This window comes from Euprymna scolopes, chromosome 21 (assembly GCF_053919585.1).
Source record: "Euprymna scolopes isolate OS-2025 chromosome 21, ASM5391958v1, whole genome shotgun sequence".
Lineage (NCBI taxonomy): Eukaryota > Metazoa > Mollusca > Cephalopoda > Sepiida > Sepiolidae > Euprymna > Euprymna scolopes.
In genome coordinates, this window is record NC_136502.1 from 51,797,718 (window position 1) to 51,818,267 (window position 20,550).

Genomic DNA, 20,550 nt, shown 5'->3' on the forward strand with positions numbered 1-20,550 from the left:
TTAAAAACAGTTCAGAACGTTAGAAGTAGGTAATTGAACTGCTTTCTTATAAAATCTGTCAAGTTAGAATGAAAAACAAAATGATGGTCTCATTCGAGTCATAGTCGAACCTCGATATTGGTTCAAAAATGGAAAATTGAACAAAATATTGATACATCTAATAAACGTCGCCAATGACGTGTAATGTTCTCACAGCATTTTGTTTAATTTCAAGCTTTGAACTACTATTACTATTTGGGGCTGCTATTATGGCTTGAATGAAAACGCCATTTTGTTTTTGTTCTAACTCGACAAGTTTTACACTAAATTTATTCTAAACTAAAACACACACACACACACACACACACACTTTAAGATAAGTTAAAGCAAACACAAACTTATATAAGTAGTTAGAGGAGTAACGTAGCTTTCCTTTGGTAACATTTATTTGTTGTGTGTTTATTTTATTCGCAATTTTTGGCTTTTGTTAGATATTCTAGAAAATCATATATATATATATATATATATATATATATATATATATATATATATATATATATATATGAACAAATGAGAAAAGTCTATATTCAAAATTTCATGATATTGACCATCTTACAATTTATTCTTTTAATTGCGTTGACATTCACAATTCCTGACAGCACCTATTTCATAACACAAAACCATTCATTTAATAATTATATAAATCAATGAGTCTATTCTGCCCTTAACTCCTCAGAAGAAATAGCATCTATCAATCCATTAAAAGAAAATAAAATGTATTTGAGCATGATTACAAAATCCGAAAATTAGAAGAAGTTGCAATTACAGTATATGTTTCATGCCATTTTGAATTTCAAGTAAAATCACTAAAATTTAAATTTCTTTGTTAATATATTGTATTGTAATGTTGTAATGTTGATACACTACTAAAAATATTGTATTTAGTATTTTATTGATTGATTATTTGTAATTAACCTATATATATTTACTTAGATAATATTAATAATTGTAATATATATAACATATGTCTATATATTTATTTAATTTTATACGAAACTAATTACAAAATATATGTATTTTATTCCCGGTTATAACAATTGTTTATTTTATTTAAATTATATATTCATATATAATTCTTTTTTATTACTATTTTAATAATTAAATTTATTATTATAAATTATAAATCTTTTATTGCCCTTTAATTATTTTTCGTTAATCTTACTTAATTTTAATATAAAATTTCTCTTTGTAATATTTTATCATTTACTTTTGCCATTTGTTTGTTATATTCTCTGTAATTACCTTAAGCTCTTTAAATTAAGAATTAGTATATATTAAAGGTGAATTATAATAGAAAAATCATATTTACACAGAAATATATATATATATATATATATATATATATATATATATATATATATATATATATATATATATGGCGCAATCACGTTGATACACCGATTCTTGCTAGATTACCGAAGTTTTGAAATGAAAGTACCCTATTCTATTTATATAAACGAAAAAAAAAACATTGCTTCAATGCTCAAAGGTTAACATTTTTAATGTGTTTTTACTTTCGAAAAAGGTCCATGTGCAGTTATTATATTGCTGTTACATTTTTTCTTTTCTGTTGATCATGAACAAATATTTATAATGTAATTTATATGTATATATGAATATATGTCCCTCAAAATGACCTTCAGAAGCACCTGAGGTCACATGAGGGGGTATTGTAACATGAAGTTTGAGTCGGCAATCATCTGTAGAGATGCTCCAATCATCATGTATGTATGTATGTATGTATGTATGTATGTATGTATGTATGTATGTATGTATGTATGTCATTCCACAAGCATTAACAAATATTGGCAAGTTTCTCTGTCACATCTCTGAAAGATTATGTAAGAGTGAAGCTTGGTTGAAGAGCCACCATGTGTATATGGATGTTTGACATCAATCTGAAGAGATGACAATTATCTCTCAAGAAGTGGCAATCACAATATGTATGTATGTATGTATGTATGTATGTATTATTATTTACTCACTAGAAGTAGTCACACAAGCTATCATCAAAAATTTCTCTTTAAGAACAAATTGTGGTATTCTCTGGAGTCTGAGTGACAACAAGTATCCCCTGATTTCCAGTACTCTCCACCTTTTTTGATAACAATTGCAGATGGATTTGCGTTATCTTAGCATCCACTTACCATTGATTTCTCATTGGCAGCGACCATTGGTCTTCACTGGAATTTTGGTGGCAACAAGCTTCTTTGCACTCGTCCAGTGGAGGTCTGGCTAGTGCTTTCTCTCCTCGGTCTTCCCATCCTCCTTGACCCTCCTCGATTTGGTGTGGTGTCAGTTTTTGCTGACACACACACGCACACACACGCACACACACACACACACGTGCACACACACACACACACATACAAAAAATAAGAGAGAAAAGATTCCATGTGATGCTCCTTTGTGTTTTACATCTGTGTCATTTTCGGTATGTTCAGTTTGTGTCTGGAGTTCATGTGTATTAATCTCCACATTCAAGGGTTTTCCTCAATATTTCAACAGTTTTCATTGCTGTTATCCATTGTATCATATTAGCCATCCCTCTGATTCTGATCTTTCCCATTCTCTTTTCAAAGTTTTTTCGTATTGTTCCTAGTATTCCTACTACTTGGCCTTTTGGTCAAGATCAAAGTGTAGTATCCATTCTTCAGATGCTGCACTTCCATTTCTTGTTCTCTTTCGGTGGAGGATCAGTCCTTCACGACTGAGACAATTTTTTTTTATTTTTGTACCTTTTCTCCACGTTAAAAAACGACCCTGGTGTCTAACTCTACCCCGTGGGGAGGCATAGTAAATAGGTACTATTAGTGGTGTTATCCTGACTTTTTTCATCTTCTATTTTTCTTTGAGTTTTCCGGCCAGTTCAGGGTATTTACTCTGCTTCTCCATCTCTTTGATTTTCACTCTGTGGTCTGCTGGGACAGCAAAATCTACAATCTGACAGGTCTTTTCCTTCTTGTTTACTAGTTGACATCCAGTCGTCTTGCTTGGGTGGGTTTATCCATTTGTACATCCATGTTTCATAGGAGTTTGTGACTTTCATTTTCAAGTACTGCTGCTAGTTTGTGCTTGTACCATTTGTTTGGATGTTCAAGATTCAGTTTTCTGCCTTCCCCACTTGATCATTTCTATTCTTATGTTATTATCATTATCATCATTTCTATTCTTATATTATCATCATCATCATCATCATTATCATCATCATCATCATCATCATTATTATAGAAGATAATCATGTTGACACACCAGTTCTTGTTCAATCACTTGAGAAAATAATAAAAAAGTAACGTTCACAACTTGTGCTCGTTTGAACATTCTAGACTGTCCACTGTCTGCGCTCAAATTTGGCGTTTATAAGTTGTTAATTGCCTTCATTCCCATGGCATTTGTTTAATAGCCTGGTAAAGGCTTAGCAAATGGGGTCAAAGTTTGCTTTGTGGCTAGCTAGATTAAGATCTGTGGACCAAAAGTAATTGTCACCTTCTACACTGATGATTGCGAAAACCTGAAACACTTGTGTCTGTAGGCATAAAAATTGTTATTTATAATTATGATTAACTTTTATTAGTAAATAATCATTTTCTTTAAAATTTAAATTCTGTTTAATCACCATAAAGTACTGTTTGAGTTTTTTTTTTAATGAATAATAAAAATTAAGAATAAATCACGTAATGGCATTACTAAAATTGATTTAGAAAAAATGTCATCGATACTTTTAGAGTATTATTGAATAAAAACGCATATTAAATAAAATATGAAACTTTTTAGAGAAAAATAAAGTAATTCTTACTTGTGTACATTAAAAATATTTAAATTAAGTAAGCATTTCCTGTTATTTTACAAAATAAAAGTAAAATAATTGAACAAAATTATTACATTTCCTGTGATCCATACTATTGTGAAAATCAGCAAGATTAATATTCATAATGATTTTTTAAAACTAACCTGATCTTTTGGTTTATGCAATTTTTGCTGTAAAAAGTGTGTAAATTTTCTTTAATTCTCGTTCATTGAAATACTCTAGAACATCTTTTTATAAAAAACAAAATGAATTAGTCCAGTTTATAAGAATTTCTCATTCATTGCATAAACACCAGAACTAATGGTTTCAAGATTGATTAAAATATCTTTTCATTAACATTCTTTATTCATTATTTTCTTTTATTTGCGGGAGGTCATGCACATATGCACATTTTTTAGGTTATCTAAAATGCTTTTACACATTTATTTTTTTATTGTTTCATGACTACCATCTTTTCATTTGGTACATAGATCCTTTTAGTAGTTAAATATAAAAATGTTATTTATCATGAACAACTATTATTCATGCGTAAGTTGTATGTATGTATGTATGTATGTATGTATGTATTATTATTATTATTATTTATTATTATTATTATTATTTATATGTCATAGGAGTTCTCACACAGACCATCAGAGATTACTCACTGATAAAAACCGGTGTTGTTCTATGGTGTCTAGATGAAAAGTCCCCCCAAATGCCCATTGCTTTCCGCCATTTTCAATAATCTTTACAAATGAATGTGCATTATTGCAACAGCCGCATAACATTGACTACTCAAATTACCATTGATTTTCACTGGAATTTCTCTCCAAGGTACCAACTCTCTTTGCACTTATTCAGTGGGAGTCTGGTTATTGCTTTCCCTCCTAAGTTTTTTTTATCCTCCTTAATCCTCCAAAACTGTTTGGTTTGGTACTATCTAAGACTGATGCCCCACTTGGGGATGCAGTTTATAATTTTTTTGTAATTACAGTTTCCTTGGATTTCTGTGATGTTTCTTCTATCTTTTTTATTTACTTCTATTGCAGTTTTAATGCAGCTGGTTAGTAATAGCAGTTTGTTAGTTAGATTCTGTATGGGAGGCTTATCATTAAAATTTCAGTTGTTTTCATCCATACTGTCAGCTGTATACTTTCAATCTTCCCCCAGATTCCAATTTTTCTTAGTTTTTTTTTCAATTTTTTTTTGGACGGTTGCTCGGGCTCTTACAATTATTGGTATTATACCGACTTTTGTCACACTGGATATACTTTTCAGTTCTCTGGCAAGTTTGATGTATTATTATTATTATTATTATTATTATTATTATTATTATCAAATAAGTTTTAAAATATTGCTACTTTGCTCTGTCCTTATAAGTGTTTTTTTTCAGGAAATTTTTAAAAAATGTTTGATATTTGTTTTACTTTTGTTTGATATTACATCTTCTGTTTATTCTTTTGCCTATTCATAATTTGCTATTTATTAAAATAGTTGAGACATAAGCTGAAAATCGGGGCAAAAATTAATCTTGGATGTGTTGTTTTATGGAAATCGCTGCAGACAAAGCATGAAGCCACTGATGTAAGGAACTAAAAAATAGCACTTTAATGTAAGGAACTAAAAAATAGCACTTCGACTTCAACTTGCTAATGATGAGATAGATAAAATAGAAATTATTCTCTCTTTGTCAGAAACATTGCTCCTAGAATGTGAGAGCTAAACGACAAAATAAGGGAAGTGAGAGTTACACAGTTGTTTTTGTTTTTTTTCAAATTAACTTTTTACTCAAGTAGATGAAATAAGTAGCAGCAAAAACTAAATTGAATTACGTTTGTTTATTGAGTTTAAATACTAAAAATGTTCATTTATTTCTTATTTTGAGCATGGAATTTATTAAAATATTTTTTGTTTTTCTCACATTTTTATGAGCGCCAAATTATTAAAAATCGATCTTTAAAATTTTCGATATAATATTTAACAAATTTATTCTTTTTTTCACAGATAGCAGTTTCAGTGAAGAAAAATAAACTCAGTTCCTGGCCATGAATCATTTTGGAATATATTTTGATAATATTAAAATAAAACTGTTTTAAAGCCATTTTTGGAAAAGGTATAGGAAGATAAATGTATGAATAAGTGTTGTTAGCAGTCTACTTCAACTAGCATCACAGCGATAAAGCATTGATATATCACAGTAAAAATTCATTGCGTATGAAAGGACTTTGTAAAATATTCATTGGACATTTTCTTTTTACATTTGTTACACTAATTTATGTAATTAGACCTTCTAATGCAAATAATTTTTAGAAATTCTTAAATTTCTTGGTAAAACATTTTATCTGTTTTAAGATAGTTCGCTTAAAAATATGTTTTAACTCTACTCCTTTAAAAAATATCCGCGTGTGTTACAATAATTATTTTTTCTATATGTTTGGCCACAAATGGACTAACAAAATTTTAAATAATGAAAATATATGTAATGCTACCACAAGTGTTCCTGAGGACCTCATGCTGGACATTAATAGTCCCATTTACATTCGCAGTGAGGTAGCGATCCCCTAGATCGACGAGGTAGCTGCAAGTAGGTCATACATGTGATAGAATAATCTGATAAACCTGACTCATATGAAATCTTTGAAAAAAATCAACTCATCTATTGGATCAAAATAATGCGAGACAAATATTCAAATTTTATCTGAGAAAAAACTATTTTTGAAAAATAGAATTACTGATTCTAACGAGATTTGTTCATCTGCATGGAATAAATTTAAATATTCGGGATTTTTATGGAAATCGCTCCAGACAAGGCATGAAGCCACTTGATGTAAGGAACTAAAAAACTACTGATAATGCTAAGTATTATTTGGATAGATAAAGCAACAATACTTCCTAATTTGTTAGGAGCATTGCTCAAAAAATCATAGGATTAAAGGACAAAATAAAGGGAGCGAGAATTACACGGCTGTCACAAGTAAATCTAAAGTTCTTTTTCTACTTTTAAAAGAAAAGTAAACCCAAAGATTAAAGTCATTTATAAAATATATATGAAAAAGCATTTCAATCTACTTTAAAAAATGCTTGTTTTTTGTTATGGAAATCGTTTCAGACAAGGAAAAATACACTTGATGCAAGGAACTAAAAAATATGACTTCAAGGTAAATAAAAACTTGCCAGATTGATTCTGACCCAGAAAACAGAAATTTTCCTCTTTTATAAGAAACACCGCTCATGGAATGTGAGGAAAAAAGGAAAAAATAAGGGAAGTGAGAACTAAAACGCTGTCAAAAGCCACTATTTCAAATACTGCAGATGATGTCTAATAGTCATGAAAATTTGTATTTTCCAAGAACTAAAACATTACAAAAAAATTCGTTGAGCATTCACTGAAGAAGAAAGCTTAATTCTGAGAAATGTATGGTTCTGTATTTTCCGAAAATCAAAAGAAAAACATCTTGCATAAGTGGTGACTTATAAGGATAAAAAAATAATAAATAACCATCAGTAGAATTAACAGACTTTGTATGAGTGGATACTGTTCCTTGAATAGTCTTCTTAAAAAGAGTTGATATAATACAAACTGGGAGTATCTTCATCAACACCACATTGTGGTCCAGTAAAAGTTTGAAATCCGGCGAACAGCAACAAAACAAAGAAATAAAAATGAAACATTAACTAGAAAACATGATAATGACCACATATTTTAACAACAACAAAAACATACAGGCTAATATCTCCAAATGAACAGCATGACTGCTTTGATATGCCTTAGTATAAAGATTAAATTTATGAACTAATAATAGTCCAAGCATTATAAGAAATTAATATAATTTGCTATTTAGGAATATTATATTAAAATACACCAAAATGTAATATTAAAATATATTAATATATATTAAAAAATTATTACATTAAATATTATGTTATATTATAATATATACTAGAAAAGGTACAAGTTTCAAATAGAATTTCATTTTTTTTTTTAGTTATAAATTTGTATAAAAATTGATTGAAACTCAATGGAACTTTGCAGGGGCATATAAAATATTTTTATCAACTTGTCTGGCGTCAGCAATTAATAATATTAAGAAAACCTATTTGTAACACAAAATTGTAGAAACATTAAAAATAAAAACATACATTAAAAACACATGAAACATTTAATATCTGTTGAAAACAAGTAACATTTAATACTGGTATAATGGATATGCATACATCCGGGTCCTTCCTCACAAATATTATTTTCTAGTGAAGCATTGATTACCGACTAACAGATTAGAGACAGCAAAAAAGTATGTAAAGGTTATATTCCGACAACAAACACCGTTTTGTAGAGCAATTATTAGATTATTACTCAAATATTACAGTATTTTTATAAGACAACTCAGGTGTTTCAAATGACTATATCACTTTCACGAGACATATCAAGTACATGTATAATGCACAAAAGTAATTACCAATTTTGTACGAAATTCCAATATAATTACCGATTTTGATCCTTTATAAATCTCTAAATATTTTACCAAAAAGTATTTCGTCCCGATTACAATAAAACATGTTAACTATGCATATATTTTCTCTGACATAAAAGCACACTTGCAGGGGAGTGCATCTATAAATTATACCTTTGCTGATAGTTTAAAATCAATAAATATTTTTTACTTTATTATTACTACCAGCGTTTGAAGATTCGTTTTAAATAAAACTAAATAAAAAAGATAATTAAAGGGATCAAAAAATAGGCACACATTTTTCCAATACCAACACCAATTACAATACATCAAAAAGTTCTGATTTTACCAATTCCTGATTCCAATTCCAACGAATCATACCAACACCAAAGGTAATATAAAGAAATTATATCGATAAACATATTTTATGTTCTTATTTCAATTATTAACTTCTACACAGGTTCCATATATATAAATATTTTTTCATGTATGATTAAAATATCTGGGAAATTGAAATTGAAAAAATTAGAACATAGAACAAGTCTGTGTAATTTAGGTTTAATAACTTATTTTGTTTTATCAATGGCAAACTAATTTTTTGTGTATTGATAATAATTTTAGACATGCAGAAACATGCATTCGCATATTGGTGAGAAACTCTACTCTTGTGAAATATGTGGATCTTCGTTTTCAGGGTGTGCCACATTGAAAAAACACATACAAATACACACTGATGAAAAACCCTATTCATGTGAATTGTGTGGAATATCGTATATCAGAAGATCTGACTTGAACATACATATGCAAAAACACACTAGTAAGAAGCCGTATTCTTGCAATGAGTGTGGGTCAGCATTTTCAGAGAAGTCAGATTTGAAAGTCCATCAAAGCACACACACTGATGAGAAACCTTATAACTGTGAAGTATGTGGCTCTTCATTTTTGCAGAGTGCCTCTTTGAAAAATCATATACGAATCCACACAGGTGAGAAGCCGTATTCTTGTGAAGTTTGTGACTCATCCTTTTCAGAAAAGTCACATTTGAAAGTTCACCTGCGAATCCACACTGGAGAGAAACCTTACTCTTGTGAAGTGTGTGGCTCAGCATTTTCACAGAGTGCGTCATTAAAAAACCACATACGAATACACACCGGCGAGAAGCCTTATTCTTGTGAAGTGTGTGGATCAGCGTTTTCAGAAAAGTCAAATTTGACAAGACACCAGCGAACACATACGAAAGAAAAACCTTATTCCTGCGAGGTTTGTCGATCATCATTTTCAGCAAGTACTTCTTTGAAGAAACATATGCAAACGCACACCGGTGAGCGGCCATATCTTTGTGAAATGTGTGGCTCATCTTTTTCAAGGAGTTCATCTGTAAAGATACACATGCGAACACACACAGGGGAGAAACCATATTCTTGTGAAGTGTGTGGCTTAGCTTTTTCAGATAAGTCAAGTTCAAGACGACACCAGAATACACATACTTCTACTTTATAAAAAATTATTTCAAGTTATTGTAACTGCAACAAGAAGGACTTTTTCTAAAATTTGTTTTAAAGACCACAAAGTAGCAAAGTTCAGATATATATCCCCGTTTGGAGATCCTAAGTTATCAAAAGACCCATCAGAAATAAATGTAACAAATAAATAATTGTCAGCCATCAGGTATGGCTACTTGATATCTAAGTACTAATTCTTGTGTTATATTTTCAAAGTTTAATTTGGAGAAGATACGCATTAAAGATAATCTATTTTTTTTAACTAAACTACATATGTAGGCACAATTCTCATTTTATAGACAGAGTGTGTTTGTACAAAACAGCTTTTTGTAAGATCTGTGAAATGTGTGGATATTCTTTTTAAGCCGTTCATCTATAAAAATTCACTTGCAAACACTCAAAACTAGATATTGTCATATGGAATAAACATGAAAGGATTGTTCTTATCTTCGATGTCTTAAACGATTATTATATAAGTAGAGCTGAACATAAAAAATAACGAATTATCAGAACCTAAAGAAGGACTTTAAAATAGTATTTTCCTTGACAAAAATAAGTATCATACCGTTTGTGGTAAGGGCAACTGATCTAATGAAAAACGTCAAAAATAGTTTAAACACAATCCCTGGACGGCCGGGTGCAGAAAAGTACAAATAGCAGTCTATCGTTTTTGGACCCTGTATATAAAGGAAAGGCAAGTAGTAGATACACCAGTACAAATGTGGCAACAATACTCCATATCAGCTTACAAATATGATAAAACTTATTATACTCTCACTTTGGTATTTGATAGGTACACACTAAAGAGAAACACCATAGTAATGGGAAACATTTTATTGCGGTTGAGTAACTTGCACAGATTCTCCAAGTATTCAAAAACAGGGAGATAAAACGTTGTTGTAGAATCACAGAGATTAAGAAATGTTAAAAATGAGTCTCAATAATAATTGGTTTAGAACTAGAGACCAAGTTCCAACTTCTGTGCCATCGTTGCAATATTGCATCCCTGTGCTGCTTGACAAGTACTTTAATAGAAGGTGCTCTGATTAATTTAGAGCACTTGTGCCCCTTGATGTACAAACTCCCGACTAACCTGATAAGCAACAAAATTCAGTGTTGAATTCTTTAATTGTTGGAAAGCTTTCTATTCTAATATTTTCTATTCTGATATTTTCTATTCTGATATCAAAACTTAAAGTGCATTAAGATGAAATAATCTTAATTGTATGTGAAAAGACTTTGGAAAATATCAAAATTCATTGAACATTTTCGTTTTGATTTTGTTCCCCTAATTGTATATAATTCAAAAACTTATAATTTTTATAGTATTGCAAGTAACCACCTCTGTATGCCTAGGATCAGATGTAACTGTTACCAGCCTGACGTTCTCTGGAACAAGGTTTCTATCACATTCGCTCTCTTATTTTGTTCTGCTTGCTTACTAAATATTTACTATCCCTTCAGGGTGGCAGCAGTGGGATTTCTAAGATTTCTATCTATATATGTATATATATATATATATATATGTGTGTGTGTGTGTGTGTGTGTGTGTGTGTGTACGAATGGCATTACGGAACAAAATAACAGGCAAACACATTAAAAAGTAAAACACAATAAAACAGCACATAACACATCACGTGACGCCATATTGGAAACTGTGAATAAACATTGCTTTGACATTCATATTCCTTAAATGTAGAGCTCTTGTTAGAAGATAAATAATAATAATAATAATAATAATAATAATAATAATAATAATCGCTATTAATCATCTGCCAATGATGAACTGGTCTGTCCCGGATCTGAGTTAAGCCATGGCGCTTTTTCAAAAAAAAAAAAATGAATCTATACAAAGAAGATGAGGAAATAACTCAGGAAACAAGATGCCAGGAAAATTTGCCTTGGTACGGGTGACCAAGGTGTTAGATGCTTAGTTGCTAGTCGCCTCAATGGTCAACAGAAGTAATCACTTCTGGAACTTATTTGAAGGTCAGCTTAGATTGACTGTCAGTTTTAGTATTCACACACTTCTCCATTATACAGTACCAGCAAAAGGTAAATCTATATAATTATAAAACTCAAATGACCTTGTAACAAGTGATGTACCCCACTTTCCAGTTTATGACATTCGGTTGCGCATAAACCCATAACAACGTAAACAAATAAACACAAGTCGCTTCTTTTGCAGATTTTGACCTGCGCACTGAAATATTAACGTAATTATTTCGAAATTATTATTTAACATGGGAAGAGTGGGGATGTTTTGCAACTATTCTTTATTACAACTATACTGTCGCTATTTTCTTACAAGAAAACAACTTTAACCCGTTGACAAACATAAGAACAATTGTAGTAAAGCCAAGACTACTACTACTACTACTACTACTACTACTACTACTACTCTCTATCCGTCCCTTTTCCTTCCTGCCTTCCTTTTTTTATTTTTTGTTTACATTTTTCGATACAAAATAGTTGTGTGAGAACGGTGAATTTGTTGACAGATTGACTTATCTGTTTCAATATTAGTTTTATTTTATTTTATTCATTTAGGTTTATTTTTTTATTTTATTCATTTAGGTTTATTTTTTTGCTTCAGGTTTTATTACATTTTTTTTTTTTAGATTTTAAGTTTCTGTAACTTGGTTGAAGGATTCCAATATGGGTTTTTCATTCTTATACTTCTCATCAGTAGGTTCAGGTGCGTTTTTGCTGCTAAATGACTTTCGTCGGCGTTCGATTCGTAGAAAAATCATGTTTAATATCGATTTTTGAGCGATTATTCAGAAAAATAGGTAACTTTACACGAATAGGGAGGATTTTTTTTCATGTTTGAGTGATCCGTCCGTGATTTTTCATTTTAATATACTTTCATAGAAATGTTTCTGTTATGTCAAAAGAAAACTATTTTCTTTACGTCACAAGTGTCACGCTCATACATGAATTCCATAGTTAATATAACATACTGACCCAACGGGTCATGGGTAGTCTAGTGAATTACTAAGCGACTTCATTACATGATGAAGAACATTAGCCCAAAACTGTGACTTCAAAGATGATGAGGTTAGCAAGATATTTATAGTGCTCATCATATTCTCAACACCATTTGATGCTTTCTGAAAGGAGCTCTATAACAAAGGAAAAGGTTACAAGCCGATGTACTGGCCAAAGACCGGAAATATGAAGCCCTTACTCCTGGAAACGACCAGCGGAAGCAGCTCAGAATACCGAACACAGAAAATATATATAGTATTAACTGGAGCAAGAAATGGGAATTGTGACACAAACCACAAACCTCGACAGTGCTCTGCATGCAGTGATGAGTGCTTGTGCATATGGAAGCAAGGTGCATTATGCATGGTGAGCCAGAAAGACTAAATCAAGGAAACACAGAAAGAAAAAGCAGACAGAAGAGCTAGTTTTTCAACAACTGGCACCCAAAAGAGGGGTGAATGCAATAGACAAAGGGGAAATGCCGACCACATTGATAGTAAAGGTGATGAACACGATTACTTACAACATCCCCCCAACTATCAAAACTAAACGTATGGATATTAATAATCAATAAAACAGGAACGAGATCTACACAACTCTGAATATCAGACAACCTCGCCTAAAATGCAAAACACACCACTCACTCCACATGAAAATCGATATCAGGGCATCTGGTTATACACTTCCACTAAAAACGTTTCAACATATACCTTGACCATCACTAAAAGCCCTCTTCATTCTCTGACCCTGCATACATGCAAAACACGCCCCATATAGAGGTGACTGAATTCGCTGTCTTAGAATCAAAATTTTATGTCCGTATAGGGACTCAGAATGAACAAATAAAACATTTTATGCAGGGATCTAGACATGTGAAAAGCTAAAACTAATAATCATATATCCTTGTGATTTCTCATGTATATTTATGTAAATAAATCTACATTCTTTCACTAATGTATATTGGTATGTTTTGCCATCATTATGCGACCTTTGCTTCTCAATCATTTTACCATTCATTTAACAACATGGAGGATGAGATCCCAATTACATAAACAGGCCATCCTGCCCTCCTCGAATGGATTATTCAGTTTTTTGACAGACTATGGATACCATGAAGGGTTGCCTGTACGTGAAGTTTTTGTGGCAGGAACTGCGCAATCTCCAACCACATTTCTCCTGAGTCGGCATTGTTAAATACCAGTGACAAGTGAAGTGTATGTACAGGACGACTGGAAAGAAATACCGATATAAGCAGAGAGCACATACAGTGCCTAGAATTCCCAAATGATCACCCATCTGGTACTAACCAGGATCAATGTTGCTTAACTTCGATAATCTGACAAGATGCGGTGTGTCAATGCAATTATGCCGTATCTATCCTGCCCCCTCCACTAAGTGTGTCAGAATGTTTTTTGAATTTTTGACACCCTTGACACAAAACGGCGAATAAAATATACAAAACTCGTAATTTCTCTTTTAAAAGTGGTTTGTTTAATTTCTTTATGGAAATATACTTCCAAAATAAACTATTAAAGTTTTTTTTGAAAAATTATAAAAATATTATTTTTATTTAAAAAGAAAAACAGTGTTTACAAAGTGCCTGCGCACGCTCATGCAGCCATTTTTTCTATGTAATTAAATGAATTGAATTTTACGAGTTAAATTTTTTTCAATTTTATCAATTTAAAAATCTATCAAAATTTTTCTATTGGTTTAATTTTTACGATACTTGCATGTTTAATGTCAAATTTTATGCTCTTTCCAATAAACCGAATATAATATTCTAGACAAACTTTTTTTTTTAATTCACCACCCCATTTTGAAATGTCGATTAAAATGAAAATAATTAATTTCCTCAACTCAGATTTATATATCACAAATTGAAGATAAAAGATCAATAAATAAAATAATCTAATTTAAAACAAAAAAAAGGATAGTTTTGTGAAAATTTACCTGTGAAGTCAAAAGTTTAAAACCTTTTCTTTTAAAATCCACGTTGATTTGTTTTTTGTTTTTTATTGTAGGTTAAACCTCACATTCTGGTTATATTGTCCAGTAAATATCGGACACCCATAGCAATTCCTCCAGTCTGCAACCTCGTTTGCACCAAGCTCCCTACCGACCATAATTTCCTTAACACTGATACCCTCGTTCTCAGTGTTGTCTGTTCCCTAAAACTGATCCCCTATTCTCAGTGTCGTCCGTTCTTTAACACTGACCCCCCCGTTCTCAGTGTCGTCCGTTCCCTAACACTTATCCCACGTTCTCAGTGTCGTCCATTCATTAACACTAACCCCTATGTTCTCAGTTTTTAAACAACTACAAAACGAAATAAAGCGAAAAAATGGCATAAATAACCCTTCAATTTGGTTACGTCCATGGTGCGTCTCACCCAGTAGAAAGCATAGAACGGAAAGGCACGGTAAAATTCCATTCCAGTTTTTTTAAGCAACTAGGAAGTAAAGAAACCCCAAATTGGTGTTCCTTCATAACTGTCCCTTGTGAACGATCGCGGAAATGGTGTAAGTGGTGGCGGGGGAAGGCGGAATGAATTAGAGAAAAACGATTTTACTACTTCCATTTATTTTAACCCATTGTAGCAGTTAACTCTCAGCAGAAAAAATATAGGAATCTACGATTATCGAGGAAGCGGAGAGATAATATGGCTATAACACATCTCAGATACTGTGCTGCAGTTTGTGAATATTACATTCGCATGAAATGTCTTGATTTTTAATACTATTACGGTAAAAATCATAGGGGAAAAACGAGTTCATTTTATATATATATATATATATATATATATATATATATATATATATATTTAGTTTTTACTTATAATAATTAAATACCTACAGACACTAGTGTTTCATCCTTTTGGGATTCTTCAGTGCAGGGTGTCACGATTAACACCAGCCGAACGATTCGAACCCCGTGACACGAGACATCTCTGGCTCGATTAGCGGAGACCGTATCCATTCAGCTACCATTAACCGCGTGAAATAGCGTTGAATTTTAAACATTTTAATTTTAAATTTCATTACGTCAGTCAGACAGTGATCTAATCGTTATACGATGATCTATGCATAAGAGCTAAATTGACCGACTTTTAATTCAACTGAAAGTGCTCAACGATAAGAAATGAATTTCTTAAAGGGGCTGTCATAATTATTTTTTTACTTTAATAATTAAATACCTACAGACACTAGTGTTTCATCCTTTCGGGATTCTTCAGTGCAGAGTGTCACGATTAACACCAGCCAAACGATTCGAACCCCGCGACACGAGACATCTCTGGCTCGATTAGCGGAGACCGTATCTATTCGGCTACCATTAACCGATTCGGACACAGCGTCCTTATTTACTTGCCTCCTCACGAGGGCATAGTTAGATTAGAGGTCGGTTCTTAAAGTTGGGAAAATCCAACTTCCAAAAAATATTGAACACGCTGAATAAGGACAGAAATAATCAAATTACCTCAGTCTAGCTGAATAAGGACAGAAAATGCTATAGTTTCTCCAAACGTAAACTGCAATACCCGTGAAATTTAAACTAATGCAAGTAAAATGCAAATTATATTAAGAAGGAGGGTTACGAATGTTACAACTTCAATTCTAAAAGGGAGAAAATGGAAAGTATATGCATATTGCTTAATACATTTTTATTGGGAAAAATGCATATATGAAAAATAGTGCACTGTACAGGACGTGCATAAAATGTATTAGATATAAATAAAGATATATTAGCCGTACATAAATTGCTACATTCAGAAATAAACTAAATATAACATTTCAATCTCTATGTATTATGCTAAATTCAGGAATGTTAGGCGAATGTCAAATGTTCGAGACAGACACGCAAAATTACACGTTTTCTTAACTTAATGGGGAAAAGGAATTTTAGTAGTCGAAAGAATCTATAGAAACAGGTTTTAAAGGTACAGAGAGGTAATAGAAAGAGTAAACAACTGGGATGGTGAAATGAGTGCGTTTAACCCTACCTAAAGTAATGCCATGATAGAAAGAAATGTAAAACGTGTCTCGAAATAAAAAAGGATGCACTTAATTTTCAAATTGTTCCAAAGTAAGGGAACAGTAAGTTTGAAAAATTCTTTTAAATAAGGACAGAAAATTTGTAGTAGTCGAGAGAATCTTAGAAACAGGTTTTAAAGAGGCGGGTGTTAAGATCTCAAAGGATCTACAGTTACAAATTAAAAGGGTCACTATGGAGGTAAAGAAAGTATTCCCAGTTACAAATTAAAAGGGTCACTATGGAGGTGAAAGAAAGAGTCAAGAAGTGGGCTGGGGAAATTAAATTTAACCCTAGCTAAACTTGAAAAATAGAGAATTAAAACGTGTCTCGAAACAGGAAAGGATACATTTAATTTTCAGTTTTCCAAAGTAAGGGAACAGAACATTTGCAAAATGTCGTAAATCTATCCTCTTTCGATACGGAGCTACTAATCTGCAGAAAAAAAAATAAAAGGATGAAATAAAAAGGTAGGAAAGGTAAAGAATAAAATAAAAGAGTCTTATTTTAAAAACGACGAAGAGATTTTATTCACAATAAATCGCAAATTTTCTCTTTGCAGGCATTAAAATACAAAAACAAAGAATTCCAGGTAACAAAATATAATACAACTCCTCGAAAAGAAAACGCTGGTTCTTATATTGAAAATGTCGTATCAACAAACAAATACAGTATTAAAAAATTCAAATAGGAGTACTTTCTCATCACTCTCTCATTAAATACAATAAATTTTAAAGTTGATGGTAGACAGCACATGTGCATTTTTTCTCAATTTAAAGTCTTTGAAATTAACCTCCTTCAAAATAAGCACATACCATTGCTGCGTAAATAAAGTTGGAAGAAGTTCGCCTCATTGCAACCAGATATTCTTTTTGCCATGTTATACTTCTTTGAAGGAAAGGCCCGGAGAAATCCTCGTCCATGACGGGCAATGGAACCCGCCTAAACTCCTCGTCACCAGAATCCAAAAGAGGCCGATTTTTATGCTGGAATCAGTGACGTCATTATTGGGGAGCTAGCAATGCCCTTTTATTCAAATTAAAGGGTATTTCGTATTAACCAAAAATGTACGAAACTAAGTTCAATAAAGGGTACAAAATACAGAAAATCAAATATAAGAACCAGAATAAAAATATAATAAATCTTTACAGGGGGGGGCACAATTGTTGGTACAAACAAAATTCAACAAATGTAAACAGAATTTTTGTGAAATATTTAACAGTTTGTCTGCTCAGTTAATGTTGGCGTGTTACTTACGTTAAAATGGTTAATTAAACTGAAGAAGCACCTTTAAAAAATACACAAGTTCTATAATTGAATATCCCCTCAAAAAAAAAAAACGAAAAACATAAACCGGCAGCCCCCCCCCCAAAAAAAAGGTAGTCATAAAGTGGGTGTATTTCTTCATATCTTAGAAACTCCTTGTTTCCTGGAATTTTAAATGTTAGTCTTAATTTTAAAGAATCTTCCAGGAGTGGAAAAAATACCCCCCAAAAAAAATAAAAAATGGTTGCCACAATATGGGTGCTCACTTTACGTTAAATTATTAAAGAAAAGTTATCACCTACTTTTTAAAACTAATATCTCTTCATATTTGGAAACTACTTGTTTACCGTAATTGTAAAGGACTTTTAGAGGGTGGAAGATTCTTCATATATACCATATATATATATATAGAAGTCCACTATTTATTTGTTTGTAAACAAATGATGGTTTGTGCACTGTCTGCAACGGGCGGGTGTGGACACACTCGAGGAGAAATATTAACAGCATTGATTCTTGGTCCAATGGTTAGAGCTATCAACGCGCCGGTTGTAAGTTCGATACATGGCTGGGGAAAGGTGTACGTCTATCTGCACTGACAAGTTGTGATACAACGCAACAGTACTGTATGTGGATGAAATATATATATATATATGAATATATATATATATATATATATATAGTAACTTATGAAATATATATGGCGATTAAGCTACACAGAATATTCCGTGTTTCATCCATGCTAGGATTCATCAGCACACAAAACATATTATACACAAACATATACACTAGCATAATGATGATTCATTAAAATTGTGGGGTCTGCGTACGTACCTAGTCCACAAAGTATGGGAATAAAAAATTTAAAAAAAAACGTTTACAAGTGTTTTTGATATAGATGTACATAATAATACTTTGATAAGTATGTTTTAACTTAAATAGGGATGGTATAATAAAATAGTGGGGTCTGCGTTCGCGCCTGGCCTCCATAGAATGGAAATAGGCACAAACTTTTATAAAGACTTTTCATACGTAAGTATACTTTGATAATTATGTTTCAGTTTGAAGAAATATGGTATAATAAAATTATGGGGCGTTTGTTCACGCCTGACCTCTGTAGAATGGAAATAGGTCACAAAGTTTAACAAGGTTTTCTAATATAGATCCAGTGAAAAGTGTTTCAGTGTGAACATATATGGTATAATAAATTATGGGGTTTATCTATTTTATTTTTACTTTCATCATATTTTGCTTTGGTTTTGATACCCCCAAATTCGAAGCTATCTCTTTACAACCCTTCCTTTTCATAACCTATCATATTTTCATAAATCAGAGTCCATTTTCTGTAGGCTGTTTTTGAACCCAGTCAACGACGGGTACTTTTGCTAGTATATATATATATATATATATATATATATATATATATATATATATATATATATATATATATAATAGGCCTCCCAGCATTGTTTGGTCATAAGATATACTTAAATATGATATTTTGATTAATGCAGATTTCATATTTATATTGGACCCAATATATAGTAATGAGTTTTATAATTGAAAAAAAAATGACTCATGAGCCACTACCGATAAATCAACACCACAACATTTACCTTATGATTTATTTTTCCTTTGACGTTAATCCCTGAGCTATGAAGACATGTTTGCTATAAAACTAAAAATTAAAACATGAACAAATAGATATTACGTTACATATGCATATTCGTAATACCGTTGTTCGACATTCACCTGTCACCTGGAAAATTTCATGTTTTTTAATTTTCAATTTTGCACCAATTTTCCCCGGCTAAAACTCAAATACAAAGTTTTGCATGAGTTCGAATACCCTATGTATTAAGTTTCATGTCTGTACACCAAAAACTGACAAAGGAGTTTGGTAGGTAAAATTTTTTAAACAAATATATATGTATACACATACATAAATATATATAGAAAGAAATGTGTTACTGTAACCTTTTTATGCAAATATTACGCAAGTATAAATCATGTAGAATATCTGCATAAATATAATTACATGTAATAGATAACCATCCCATAAAATAATCGAAAAAACAAATAGGAAATTAATTAAAATGAATGTTTAAAAGAATATGCTAATTAGCTAGATATTTTTCAGATGAATGCAATTCCACATCCCATATACCAGTTGTATTTTCTTTTACATAAATAGAAAAAGGGTTATTAATGTGAATAATAATGAATAAAAACAATTCATAGGAGCATACATAATGTATCACTTTACAGGAGACAGACGCTCATTTTTATGCTTTTCTAAAAAAACTTTCATTTTTATTAACTATAAAACCATACGATTGTTTCGGACCTTTACTGATATTTTAAGATATAGTTCTCTGCATATATGTTTTTTTTTATTATATCAAATGAATATTAGTCAGCACTAAGAATATACATAAAAACCAGGTAATAAAAGTCATATCAACCGAGAGATACTCCTCCTTAC

At 31.4% G+C, this 20,550-nt stretch overlaps 1 protein-coding gene across 1 annotated transcript in view; it reads left to right on the forward strand.

Moving 5' to 3' along the window:
- The window catches only part of LOC145242307 (uncharacterized), a 14,034-nt gene extending 306 nt beyond the window's left edge, over positions 1–13,728 (forward strand). Inside the window, exon 2 of the mRNA XM_080105314.1 lies at positions 5,834–13,728. Within this exon, the coding sequence (XP_079961440.1) occupies positions 8,914–9,780 (867 nt within the window). The 5' untranslated portion in view covers positions 5,834–8,913 and the 3' untranslated portion in view covers positions 9,781–13,728. The remainder of the gene's footprint in view (positions 1–5,833) is intronic.
- The last annotated feature ends 6,822 nt before the right edge of the window (positions 13,729–20,550 follow it).